This window comes from Mustela lutreola, chromosome 11 (genome assembly GCF_030435805.1).
Source record: "Mustela lutreola isolate mMusLut2 chromosome 11, mMusLut2.pri, whole genome shotgun sequence".
NCBI lineage: Eukaryota > Metazoa > Chordata > Mammalia > Carnivora > Mustelidae > Mustela > Mustela lutreola.
The window spans coordinates 87,371,643-87,383,744 of record NC_081300.1 but is presented as its reverse complement, the minus strand read 5'-3'; the positions used below and the strand labels follow the sequence as shown (position 1 = coordinate 87,383,744).

The 12,102-nt window shown below is 46.7% G+C and overlaps 1 protein-coding gene across 3 annotated transcripts in view; it reads left to right on the top strand.

Annotated features, from left to right (window-relative positions):
- The window catches only part of CCDC60 (coiled-coil domain containing 60), a 168,901-nt gene that overhangs the window by 138,717 nt on the left and 18,082 nt on the right, over positions 1–12,102 (top strand). For all 3 annotated transcript variants that reach the window (XM_059140267.1, XM_059140266.1, XM_059140265.1), the window contains exons 6-7: positions 3,106–3,196; positions 7,614–7,848. In XM_059140267.1, coding sequence (XP_058996250.1) covers positions 3,106–3,196; positions 7,614–7,848 — 326 coding nt within the window. The remainder of the gene's footprint in view (positions 1–3,105; positions 3,197–7,613; positions 7,849–12,102) is intronic.

The window sequence follows — 12,102 nt, the reverse complement described above, 5'->3', positions numbered from 1 at the left end:
CCTTAAAGCACCCACTCTCGATGCCATATGTCACTGTCACTCATGCATTTTTTTTTAAGATTTTATTTATTTATTTGACAGAGAGAAATTACACTGAGAGGCAGGCAGAGAGAGAGAGAGAAGGAAGCAGGCTCCCTGCTGAGCAGAGAGCCCGATGTGGGACTCGATCCCAGGACCCTGAGATCATGACCTGAGCCGAAGGCAGCGGCTTAACCCACTGAGCCACCCAGGCGCCCACTCATGCATTTTTAAAGAAAGCAAGTCACAGGGCTGCCCCTGATGCCGAGGAGCCCAAAAGACCCGGGACTACTTGGTAAACAGCACTAATGACTATCCCACCAAGCCCTGGGGAGGAGCGTCCCCTTGCCGTGTCCATCTTGGACAAAGTGTTCACTAGGCCCCTTGTGGACAAAAAACCTCAGGTGGTTTCTTTCTTTTCCTGCCCCTGAGCTTCCTTTTTGGTTTATTTGCTCCTGAGAATGAAACATCAGAGAGACCGATTCTGTCTAACCAGGCCCTTTCTTTATCAGTGGCTTTGCATGAGCAAAGGTGCAGGGCGATTTTAAGATCTCGGGGAGACTTGCTGTATTTTTAGCTCATTTACCTGGTGCCTCAAATCGCAATGGATTTCGGGTCATCTAGGACGCGTTAACAGAAAACCTCCATCTTCCCGATTGGGCTTGAATATTTAAGATTTTGAAAGCTCAGCTAGGACCCGATTTAATTTTAAAAGGGGAGGGGGGTTGCTTTTGAACTTCAAGAAGGAGGCTGGAGGCACAGCAGGAGCTACGTGAGCAAAGGGAAGAAGCCGAAAAGCCCTGTGGTCTTGAAAGAAATGCTCCAAAGCTGAACCGCGAAAGCTTCCAGTCGGTGAGCCTTAAATCAGACTTCAAAAGTGCCACTAGTTTAAATATTGTTTATAGGACTGGTGTATTGCTAGTCCTTCCTCTGGCTGGATTTTAAATATTCCCTAATTTGATTACTCGGGGGAGAAGCAGGCAGAACCAACGTTAAATGAGCTTCACTGTTAATTATTCAGAGGGCTTTTTATTGTGTAATCAAACATAAAGTCTTACAAAAAGCTTGGAGGCACATTCTCACCCCGCCCTCCCCAGCCCGACTTCCATCGCCTGTGTGCGATGCTTGCATTGTGGCCGTGGGCTGCTAGATGCTCGGCAAAGTCCTGCCATCCACGAGAGCATGACTTCCTTCATGTCTGTGCTAGCAAAAGCCTCCGACTTTGCTACCTAGAGCCCCGTGCCACAGAAGCCAGTCTGAGGCAAGTTTTAGCTCCCGTATCTTTTACCTCCTATATCTGAGCATCTCCCCAGCACTCAGCAGCCCTGTCAACGCGTCCCTTCATGAGTCTGATCTGGCCATCTCATTCCCTCATGTCCCTGCTCCGTGCTAAGTGACAGCCAGCTAAATGATCTGAAGGATCCCAGCCATCCAAAACCCTTTCGCAAGAGAAAAAGGAAATAAAGAAAGGGCTGGATGGAAGGATGGATGGATCAGTCAATCTACCAGTAGGAAGGTAGAGGGCTTTGAAAGCGCACGTGCTGAGTCTCCCCACTTGCTTATCAACTGCCCTATAGCCCCAAGTTCAAAATCCAAAAGGCTCTGAACACTCAATTTTTCCATAACCCATTTGACAGTAAAACTTGACGTGAACAAAACTAGATTTGGTGGCAAAATTTGACCTGAAGCTATTTACATTCTTTATCCCACTTAGTGTAAATATATATATATATATATATATATATATATATATATATATATATATATATACCAGTGTGTTTGGTTCCAGGATGCTGTCCCCGACCCCACTAGGAGGATCATGGTAACATATGGTATACGCATGTATACCCTTTCCCAAAATACCAACAGGGCAACACATCAGGTCCCTTGGGTTTTAGATGAGGGATTACAGGCATGTCACCCACAAAACCTGCCGGAGGTTCAGTCTCGTACTGAGAAATTTCCCAACCCATGCGGGGAAGACCCAGGATTTAGGGTATCTGAAGTTTAATTAATTGGGGGAGGGCAGTGCTTTAAGAAAAAGAATATAAAATTACAACAGAAAATGATTCACAGACCTGTACCCCTGAAGCAAATAATACATTATATGTTAATAAAAATAATAATAAGATAAATGAAAATAAATTTAAAAAAAAAAAGAAATTAGGTACAGGGCCCCAGAGGAACCCATTCCAGTGAGGGTCATTTGTTTCACTGTGAATCTGTATCTGGGTGAGTGACTTGAGCCCTGCCCCCGCCCCACCCAGTCTGTTTTCGCATCTGTAAAATGGGATGGCAACAATGTAATGTTTTATTGAGAGGATTCAGTGAGAATGCACAAAAGTATCTTGCACATAGCATCGTACAGAGTTCTGTTCAGTACACTCCAAACCAGTGATTTTCACCATGGAACCCACTTCACAGGCTGTCCCCAGTCCCCCCGCGCCCAGTAACTCACTCTCTGTGTTACTTGGGAGTGTCCCTCGTGGGGGGATTGTTAAGCCCAAAAGCTGAATGGACTTTTCAGCTCACTCCCAGAAGTACCTGCTCTGGAGTAGACCTGCCCTGGGGTCTAAGAGAGGACCCAAGTCCTTGAGGGGCCTGGGTGGCTCAGTGGGTTAAAGCCTCTGCCTTCGGCTCAGGTCATGATCCCAGGGTTTTGGGATTGAGCCCCGCAATGGGCTCTCTGCTCAGCAGGGAGCCTGCTTCCTCCTCTCTCTGCCTGTCTCTCTGCCTACTTGTAATCTCAGTCTGTCAAATAAATAAATAAAATCTTTAAAAAAGAGAGAGAGAGAGAAAGAGGACCCAAGACCAAAAGGCAGACAGACGCAGATCACACACATTCTGCCTCTCTCACCCCACTGTGTAAGCAGGGGTCCCTCCTAACCTCAATTTCCACGGACAAGACCCAGCTATGGCAATGTGTCCCTCTCACTTCTTCATCCACACAGGGGGTGGGGGGAAAAGAAAAAAGCCCATCACAGAGAACAGCCACCATCCATCCTCCACTTATTGCATTTCCTAAAAGCACTTGTAGTAAACCGAGGCTCTGGGAACGGAAAACTCATTAAGCTGTTTCTCACTCAGGGACCCGGGTGGAAGCAAGAGCACAATAAAAAAAATCAATAAGGACAAGTCCATGGGACAGAGGTGGGAGCACTTCGTCACGGCGCCTAAGGTAACTGCCAGCACGCGACGCGACAGCTTGGCTGCTGCGGCCCCCACTTCGGTGGGAGGCGTTTCTGCCCATCTTTTCTCTGAGGGAAATTTTTTTCTCATTGGTTCTCTGAGCAGGGAGAAGTCAGAACCGCATGCTGTTGGGGCAGTTTTTGTAAATTTTAATTAAAATGGTTATCTGGGGATTATAGGAGAAATGACATTTGGCTGGACGCCACTTGGTGGGGAAGGGGAGGGGTGGCTGAGGCGCTGGTCCATAAGACATCACCAGAGGGAAGTGGACTCACCTCACCCCCACGATTTTTAATCAATAACAGTCATTTCTCTGTCTCGAGCTCACTCTCTCTTTAACTTGGCCAGAAAATAAGAAACAGGCGATTCAACAGATACGGTTTTCTATACACTAGAACGCGCAGTCACCGCTAAGAGAACATCAGGAAGTCTATTCTTTTCACTCGAAGCTCTTCCTAACCCTAAACTCATCTACCCAACAAACAAGCACCATGAAATCATAACGACAAGAGATCGAGTGTAGGGAGGCAAATGCAGTTGAAAAAGCAGGTTGCTGCACCTGCGCCTTTACCTACAACATGAGTATAATGCCCATCCCCACCTACTTCATAACATTAGTAAAGAACCCCAGGAAACGACATGCAAACTCACTCTGAACATGTTAAAAGGCTGAGAATTACTGCTTATAATTTTTAGAGGCCACCTTTTAACATAATTGTCATGTGCCAGGTTCTATGCTTAAGAAGTGCTTTGGGGTCTATTAACCAGCTCTGCCTTCCTACTAACCCCAGGGGGCACTATTTTAATCGCCAGTTGGAAGAGGAGGGAGTTGGGGCTCAGAGAGGTTAAGTGATTTGTATGAGGTCACACAGCTGAGTCATGGCAGAGCCAAGAGTGAATCCTGGGCCTGTTCGCTGAACACTGTTTATTAAACACTGAGCTCATCAAATGCATACTTTCCATGGTGTCACAACTACAATTGCTCTCATGAAGAGTGTCATTATTTTCTTGCTCCTTCATCAGGGTGTGCCTAGATCTGAAAAGGAAAAGCCTTTGTTTTTGTCACAAAGTTGCTATGGAGACACTGTGTGCCTCTGTCTCCAGAGAGGCACAGAAAAAGCAGCAGAAGCAGCAAACCTTTAAAAAAAAAAAAAATCCTCCAGGAATATTCCTAACAAAAATTGAGGGAGGGAACACAGCAAGTCAGCGCACTGGAACTCTCACAAAATTGAATTCCCCAGGAAGTTTCTAGATCAAACTCGGGGCTAAAGGGTGGTCCACTCTGACGATGGGGGAGCACTCGATTAAGAATCAGGAGACCTAGCTTAGCCACGGTGACCCAGTTCACTGGGTGGCTTCAGATAAGTCCTTTTCTCTCTTCCGACTTCAGTTTCTGCACCTACAAAATGAGGACTTTGAAAGCAAAGCTCCAATCAACTCCACACAGCAACTAATAATTCTTCTGTGCATTTAGAGCTTGTCAGGGCCAAGACAGCACTCGCGAGAGCCTGGCAAATGGAGTAAATGAAAAAAAATCAGGCTGGGTCTAATGCAATAGGGAGGGGTGAGGTCTGTGGCAAATGGCCTAGACAGCTAAAGGGAAGAACTTCTGTCCAGCTCTAGCCACTTTGCCACGTGAGAATGGGAATCCAGGGCTTACTGTTTTCAAGAGAGACCAATAACCTAGGTGGTTATATAAAAATCTCCCCAATTTGTAAAATTCTGGGCAGTTAATCACGTCTCCCCGTGGGCCACCAGTTGGCCCTTTCTCCTTCTGAGAAAATGTAAGGAATCTCTCAGGGAAAGCTTTCCCTTTGTTGCCCCAAAGCAGTCCGTACTGAGGTAGAACACAGCAGCTAGTTAACACTGCTTCTAAGTGAAATATAAAAAAATAGAGAGGCAGCATATGGGGATTTAAGTCAATTCAGACTGAGTCAGTTCAATAAAGGGCAAGCGAGATGCTGAAACTGCCTGTCACATCATCCCCTGCATTTTATTTTTCTGCCACTCTCAATTAATCAAAAGTGTCAGCCCTTCACTTTGGATTTCCTGGCTAAGGTTGTTAATTGAATTTTAATTGATGGCGACTTTAGGAGCACAAAATGAAATCGTGGCCCAAGGAAGATGCACACGGAGCTCTGGATATGGAAAGCTCTTCCGAGACCATCCCAACCCGTCCTCCCTGTTTGCTAGACCAGGAAACGGAGGCAAGATGGTAACTTGTTCAAGGGCCCGCTGAGGTCCCCTGGCTCCGAGTTCAGTGCTCACTGCAAGACTCCAGGCTTCCCCTGGGCCACAATGTGCCGAGCCTTCAAAACAACATGGAGCTAGAGTCTGGTTTCCAGAGTCTGGGATTCATATGGGGCCAGAGGAGACAGGATGAGGAGACACCGCTGCGGTGTCAGGACAAAGGGGACCCTGTACCAAGCTCCTGATCCGTCAAAGGAGAGAACGTGCCATCTTTGGGCATTTGCTTTTTATCACAGTCATTTGGTAGCCCATGTGCTCCCTTGGAGAGCTGGGTAAACCCACCTTGTCCTTCCCCTGTGCCACCAGGAAACCCCTCCCCTCTCCCAGGGCACCAAGGTTCGACCTGCCATCATGGCCCCACAAGGTAGCCAATCAAAACACTACTTCTGGGGGCGCCTGGGTGGCTCAGTCGGGTAAACATCTGACTTCGGTTCAGATCATGATCTCAGGGTTCTGGGATTGAGCCCCACATTGGGCTCAGTGGGGAGTTTGCTTGTCTTTCTCTCTCTGCCCCTCCCCCTGCTTATGCTTGCTCACTCGCTCTCTCACAAATAAAATAAAAAATAAATATATTTTTAAAACAAACAAAAAAACCCTCTACCTCTGACCCCATGCAGTGGGCTCCATGATACGAATCCTGCTGGAGACAACGATCTCCACCCGTTAGATAGTTATGAGAGGTAGGTGCAGCCTTTGGTGCTGTCTCTTCTCCCTCTCTGCTTTCTGAGGGTATCACAACCCTATGATCAAAAAGGTGACCTCAGTGGGCCCTGCAAGAACTTCCCTTTTAAATGTTCTCAAACAGAACTGTCCCTGTTGATTGAGTATAAACCACAGCCCAGGGTTCTAGCCGCTGAGGGCCTACTTTGCCCCACCGTGAGCCTGGCATTTTCAAAGTCACGAAATATCATCAGCATGGGACCAAGGACACTTTCAATGCCCCCCAAAAGGGCATTGCTGAAAGAATTTTTAAGCAAGGCATAATAATTAGCGTTGGTGTTAGCCTGACTTGGACTGGAATCCTGGCTCTGCCCCTCGCTAGCTTTGTGACCTTGGGAAAATAAGAAACCCTCTGGAAGACTTGGTTCATGAGTTAAATGAAGACATGACCTGGCACGGTACACTCCGAAGTGATATCAATCATGCAAGAGGGTGGTGTGAACACACACACACACACACACACACACACACACACACATACACATACACATACATACACAACCCATCCTCTCTGATGGGTTCCTTTCCTCCCAAAACTCCACATTCTCCTTACAAGATTTTCTCTATCTACCCCTACTTACCTTCTAGGACTTGTCATCTAGGCCCTTCCATCCACCACAACCATAGCTCCTCTCCCTACCCGGAAAAGAACGCTATCCTATCAGACACATTCACTTCCCTAAATGTCAGGTCTAGAATTTTCTCCATCTTGTACTCTTCAGAAGACCCCAGTAAACACAAATCCTGATTCTTTGAGGGCCTGGTGTCAACTTGGTGAACAAGAAGTTGATCCATGGAATTTGGGGTCAGACCACCAAGAGGTAGCTAAAGAAATGAGATCCATCCTCCTACAGTTTTAAAAAATCAACTCCCTGGGCGCCTGGGTGGCTCAGCTGGTTAAAGCCTCTGCCTTCGGCTCAGGTCATGATCCCAGGGTCCTGGGATCGAGCCCCGCATCGGGCTCTCTGCTCAGCAGGGAGCCTGCCTCCCCCTCTCTCTCTGCCTGCCTCTCTGCCTACTTGTGATCTCTATCAAATAAATAAATAAAAACCTTAAAAAAAAAAAAGTCCAGAACTCCTCTGGTCCCTCATAACATAGTTGGAATATGTGTTTGGTCCCCTGAGGTGACTACTTGGTCAACCGTGGTGTTCACTTCAGATAAAACCCATTTTAAATTATCTTGATCTGTGACAGAAGGTCACCAAGACCCAGGACATGTGTCCCGGTGTTTGGAAAGAACCAAAAGAAATTCACATTCAGAGCCAGGTTTTGTTTTTTTTTCTTTCTTAGTTTCCTTCCTTCTCGCCTCCCTTTTTTCTTGTCTCCCTTCCTCCCTCTTTCCCGTCTAGTCACCCTCCTCCCTCCTCCTCTCCTTCCTTCCATCACCCTGTTCTCCCTCCCTTCTTTCTGAGATCGCTCTTCCCTCTCTCCTTCAGACCAAGAAATTCAAAATTCCTGTACTCCGCGTCACCAGCCGCAAACCAAGCCGGCGAGCCTCCACACTCAGTCTGTCTCGGACCAGTGGGGGATCATCCCCCCAGAGCAGCATGGTCTCCATGAACCCCGGCTCAGATGAGCCCCCGAGTGTGATCACCCAGGCGACAGGCAGCAAGGACATTGAGGACAATGAATCCTCTTCAACCAAGCCTGATGAAGAACCCCTCCATGTCAGTAAGTCCTACCCGAGAGCTGACCAATCCGCCTTGACTCTTTGCCTCAAAGCCAGACATCAAGAACCCCTCCTGCTCCAACCTTGACCCCCCCACATTCAGTTAGTTAAAGGAGACACAGGGGTCCCCTAGCCCTGTTCAATTTCCTTGGTCCCTTTTGATTCCCCCCCCCCCAGTGAGTATCAGAAATATACCCTCTAACTTGGATTACTCTGAGCAATTTCTCTGTGAGAGACAGCCCATGGTCATCAATTGCTCTCTTTAAAATTTTAGTAATATATTCCATTCGGCCCAACTTATATAAAATATTGCCATTTCAACACGTAATCAATACAAAATTATTAATGCGATATCTCATATCTTTTTCATACTGAGTTTTTGAAATTCAGTATTGACTTTTTCAAACAACTTTATGGAAGTCTAATTTACATACGATAAAATTCATTCTTTTTAAGGGTGCAACTCAATGACTGTTAGTCAATTTACAGAGTTGGGTAACTCTCACCATGATCTAATTTTAGAACCTTTCAATCAAGCTAAATAATTTTAGAGCATTTCAGTCAAGCTAAATGAAAACTCGTATCCATTGGCAGTCCCTCCCCTTTGCCACCCCCCAACCCCAGGCAATCATAAATCTACTTCCTGTCTCTAGGAATTTGTCTTTTCCTAGCATATTACATATGGAAGTTGTATCACTCTGTGACCCCCATCCCCACTCTGGAACAAGTTTTTTCAGTAGTTCACAATTTGTGGGACACAGGTTCTTTAGAAAATCCATTAAAAGCCATAGGTCCTTTCCCCAGAAGAAAATTTATACACACATATATGCACAGTTTTGCATGCTCTTTTAGGAGGAGCCTACGGACTTCCACTAGACAGAAGCATAACTAAGGGGCACCTTGATGGCTCAGTCCATTAAGCATCAGTCTTTGGCTCAGGTCGTGATCCCAGGGTCCTGGGATCCCTGCTCAGTGGGGAGCCTCCTTCTCCCTCTCTCTCTGCCCTTACTCCCTGCGAGTGCCTGCTCTCTCTCTCGTGCTCTCTCTCTCTCTCTCTCAAATACAATCTTTTTTTTTTTTTAAGATTTCATTTATTTATTTATTTTTCAGAGAGAGACAGAGAGATACAGAGAGACAGAGCACAAGTAGGCAGAGTGGCAGGCAGAGGCAGAGAGAGAAGCAGGCTCCCTGCTGAGCAAGGAGTCCAATGCAGGACTCAATCCCAGGACCCTGGGATCATGACCTGAGCTGAAGGCAGAGGCTTAACCAACTGAGCCACTCAGGTGTCCCCAAATACAATGTTTAAAAAAAGAAAGAAAGAATTGTAACTAGATTCCCTAAGTCATGTAAAAAAAAAAAAAATTATTCTCCGAATTTTCTGGCCTGAGCAGGTATAGTCAAAGGAGATAGGAAAAGAAGGGATTTATGCAGAAAGAGTAGGTAGAAGGGGGAAAACAAGAGAAAGGATCATAAAAGAGGCTGACCGGTGCAAAATTATTGCTTTCTGGTGCATGGGATCTCTTCCTTAAGGCCACATCTCCTGTGTCCCCTCAGTGGCACCCAAACTGAGGCCTGCCTTCTTAGCCAGGGCTCTTTCACACCACCTAGAATGCCCATCACAACAACCAAGGTCGGGTTGGGCTGATCTGAAAAAGATTGGGGTGGTACAGATTCGAGGAGGTTGAACAAGAGGTGAAGGTAGACCAGAAAGCCTGACTGAACCCTTATCATCAAAACCAAAAATGGGCAGAAGGGCAAAAACCCAGTTAGTGGTCAGGACTCAGAGCAAGGACTACCAGTGAGAAACAAATCCTACCCTTATCCACAAGCAACCATGAAAGGCTCCACACCCTGAAAAGCTGTTTGCTGAACAGATTATCTAAGATAGAGTGGCACGAAGATCAACCCTCCATAGACGTGTAGCTTTTACAGATATCTTGAACCTTCTTACATTTCAAAACCTATCTACTGATCAGCTGCTGAGTGCCTGGAACCGAGAATTACAGTTCCTGCCCTCCCCCCAAGCTTACGTTTTATTTTATTTTATTTTTATAATATTTTATTTATTTATTTGACAGAGATCACAAGTAGGCAGAGAGGAACAGAGAGAGGAGGAAGCAGGCTCCCTGCAGAGCAGAGAGCCCGATGCGGGGCTTGATCCCAGGACCCCGAGATCATGACCGGAGCCGAAGGCAGAGGCCCCAACCCATTGGGCCACCCAGGCACCCCGCCAAGCTTACATTTTAGAAGGAAGAAGCAGGGGTGCCTGGGTGGCTCAGTGGGTTGGGGCCTCTGCCTTTGGCTCAGGTCATGATCTCGGGGTTCTGGGATCAAGCCCCGCATTGGGCTCTCTGCTCAGCAGGGAGCCCGCTTACCCCTCTTTGCCTGCCTCTCTGCCTGCTTGTGATCTGTCAAATAAATAAATAACATCTTAAAAAAAAAAAAAAAGGGAAGAAGCAAATGATATGTGATTGAAAGATCATAAAACCAAGGCATGGGCTAGAGACAGACTGGTGGCAGGAATGCGGCTAGCCAGAGTGGTCAGGAAAAGACCCTCTCAGCTCTGACATTTAGGCTGAGATCTGAGGATACGAAGCCGGGGAAGGAGGCAGGAGTCAGAGTGGGCATCGTCTTTGTAGGGTCAGGTAAGGACTTCAGAGTGATTCTGAGTGTAAGAGGAAGTCTCTGGAAGGCTTTCAGTATAGGAGTAACAGGATCCGGTTTTCTTTTCAAAGGTGTCTGTGTGGTTATTAGTGTCATATCCATGCTGTGTGTCTTTTAACCCTGAAAGCCTTGCAAGTAAGAAGCGTCTCCAGCTTCAAGAACGGGCTTGGTCCAGAAGCGGCACCAGTGGCGGCAGGAACGAGGGAGGCAGCGGAGGGGGAAGGGGACTGTGATGAGCAGAGGGTGGACGGCGCCATCTCTGCAGACACCCGAGACACCACTGAGCCGTCCCCAGTGGCTGCCTCCCCCCACATCTAACCAGCTGACTTGCTCCCATCAGTCCCGTCTCCTAAAGTCTTTTGAACCTTCTCTCTGCATTTCCGTTACTTCATCTTAGAAAACTGGGGCACGTAGGCTAGTTTCTGACACTTAAGTTTTGCTTCATACACAAGGGCTTTGTTAAAAAAAAAAAAAAAAGTGGGAATGATATTTTAATATTTGAGAGATTTTATATAAAAATTTAGATTAAAAACAACAACAATAGCAACACTGTGACAAGAGTGGACCCTCGACCCTGCACAGTGTTTAACTAGAGCTGCTCTTCTTAGGTGGGGCACGTGCTGGCTAGTTTTCCCCAGTCTCCATCAGTCCCTACTCCCCCCAATCACTGCTCCCAGTTGGCCAAGTGCATGGCCATTTACTGTCTCATTTGCCCCACTGTATTCCTGAGAATAAGGATGATAAGGATCACCATGACGACAGTACAATAGTTAATACTTAAGAAGATTTTATGTATCGGGCACTATTCTAACTTCTAATATATACATACTAAGTGTGTACACACACACGAATGTATATATTTGCATATAAATTCAATGAATCCTTGCAACAGTTTTACGCCTATTTTGTAGGTGAGAAAATTGGAGCACAGAGAGATGACATCACTTGCCCAAAGTCACACATCTCGTAAGTGATGAGGCCAAAATTTGAACCCAGGCAATCTAGCCCTTATGTCACAGTCACACTTCATCTATATGCTTTACCCAAGTCTCTAGAAAAAGTGGGAAATGAAAGACCAGGAGGGAAACTCGATTTTTCTTACACTAGCTCCTGTCACCATCTGGTGCCTGCCACCTGTAGGTACCTGAGTCTGGAACACTGCTTTTCCCTGGCCCGCACTCCCATTTCCTCTCACCCATGTGGACTGCTACAGCCTCCTTGTCTTCTTGTCTTGCCCTCACATGTCTATGCACTCTTCTCCCTGTTGAGTCAGAAAGAACTTTCTGAATGAAAAATCCGATATAAGGGCACTAGAGTGGCTCAGTCAGTTAAGCGTCTGATTCTTGATTTCAGTTCAGGTTATGATCCCAGGGTCCTGACATTGAGCCTGATGTTGGGCTCTGCAGTGGGCATGGAGCCTGCTTAAGATTCTCTCTCTCCCTCTTTTTCTGTCCTTTCCCCCCAGCCTCTTTTTTTAAAAAAGGAGGTGGGGCAACTTGGTGGCTCAACGGGTGAAGCGTCCAAGTCTTGATTTCAGTGCAGGTCATGATCTTAGGGTCATGAATTGGAGCCCCTTGTTGGGTGCCATGCTC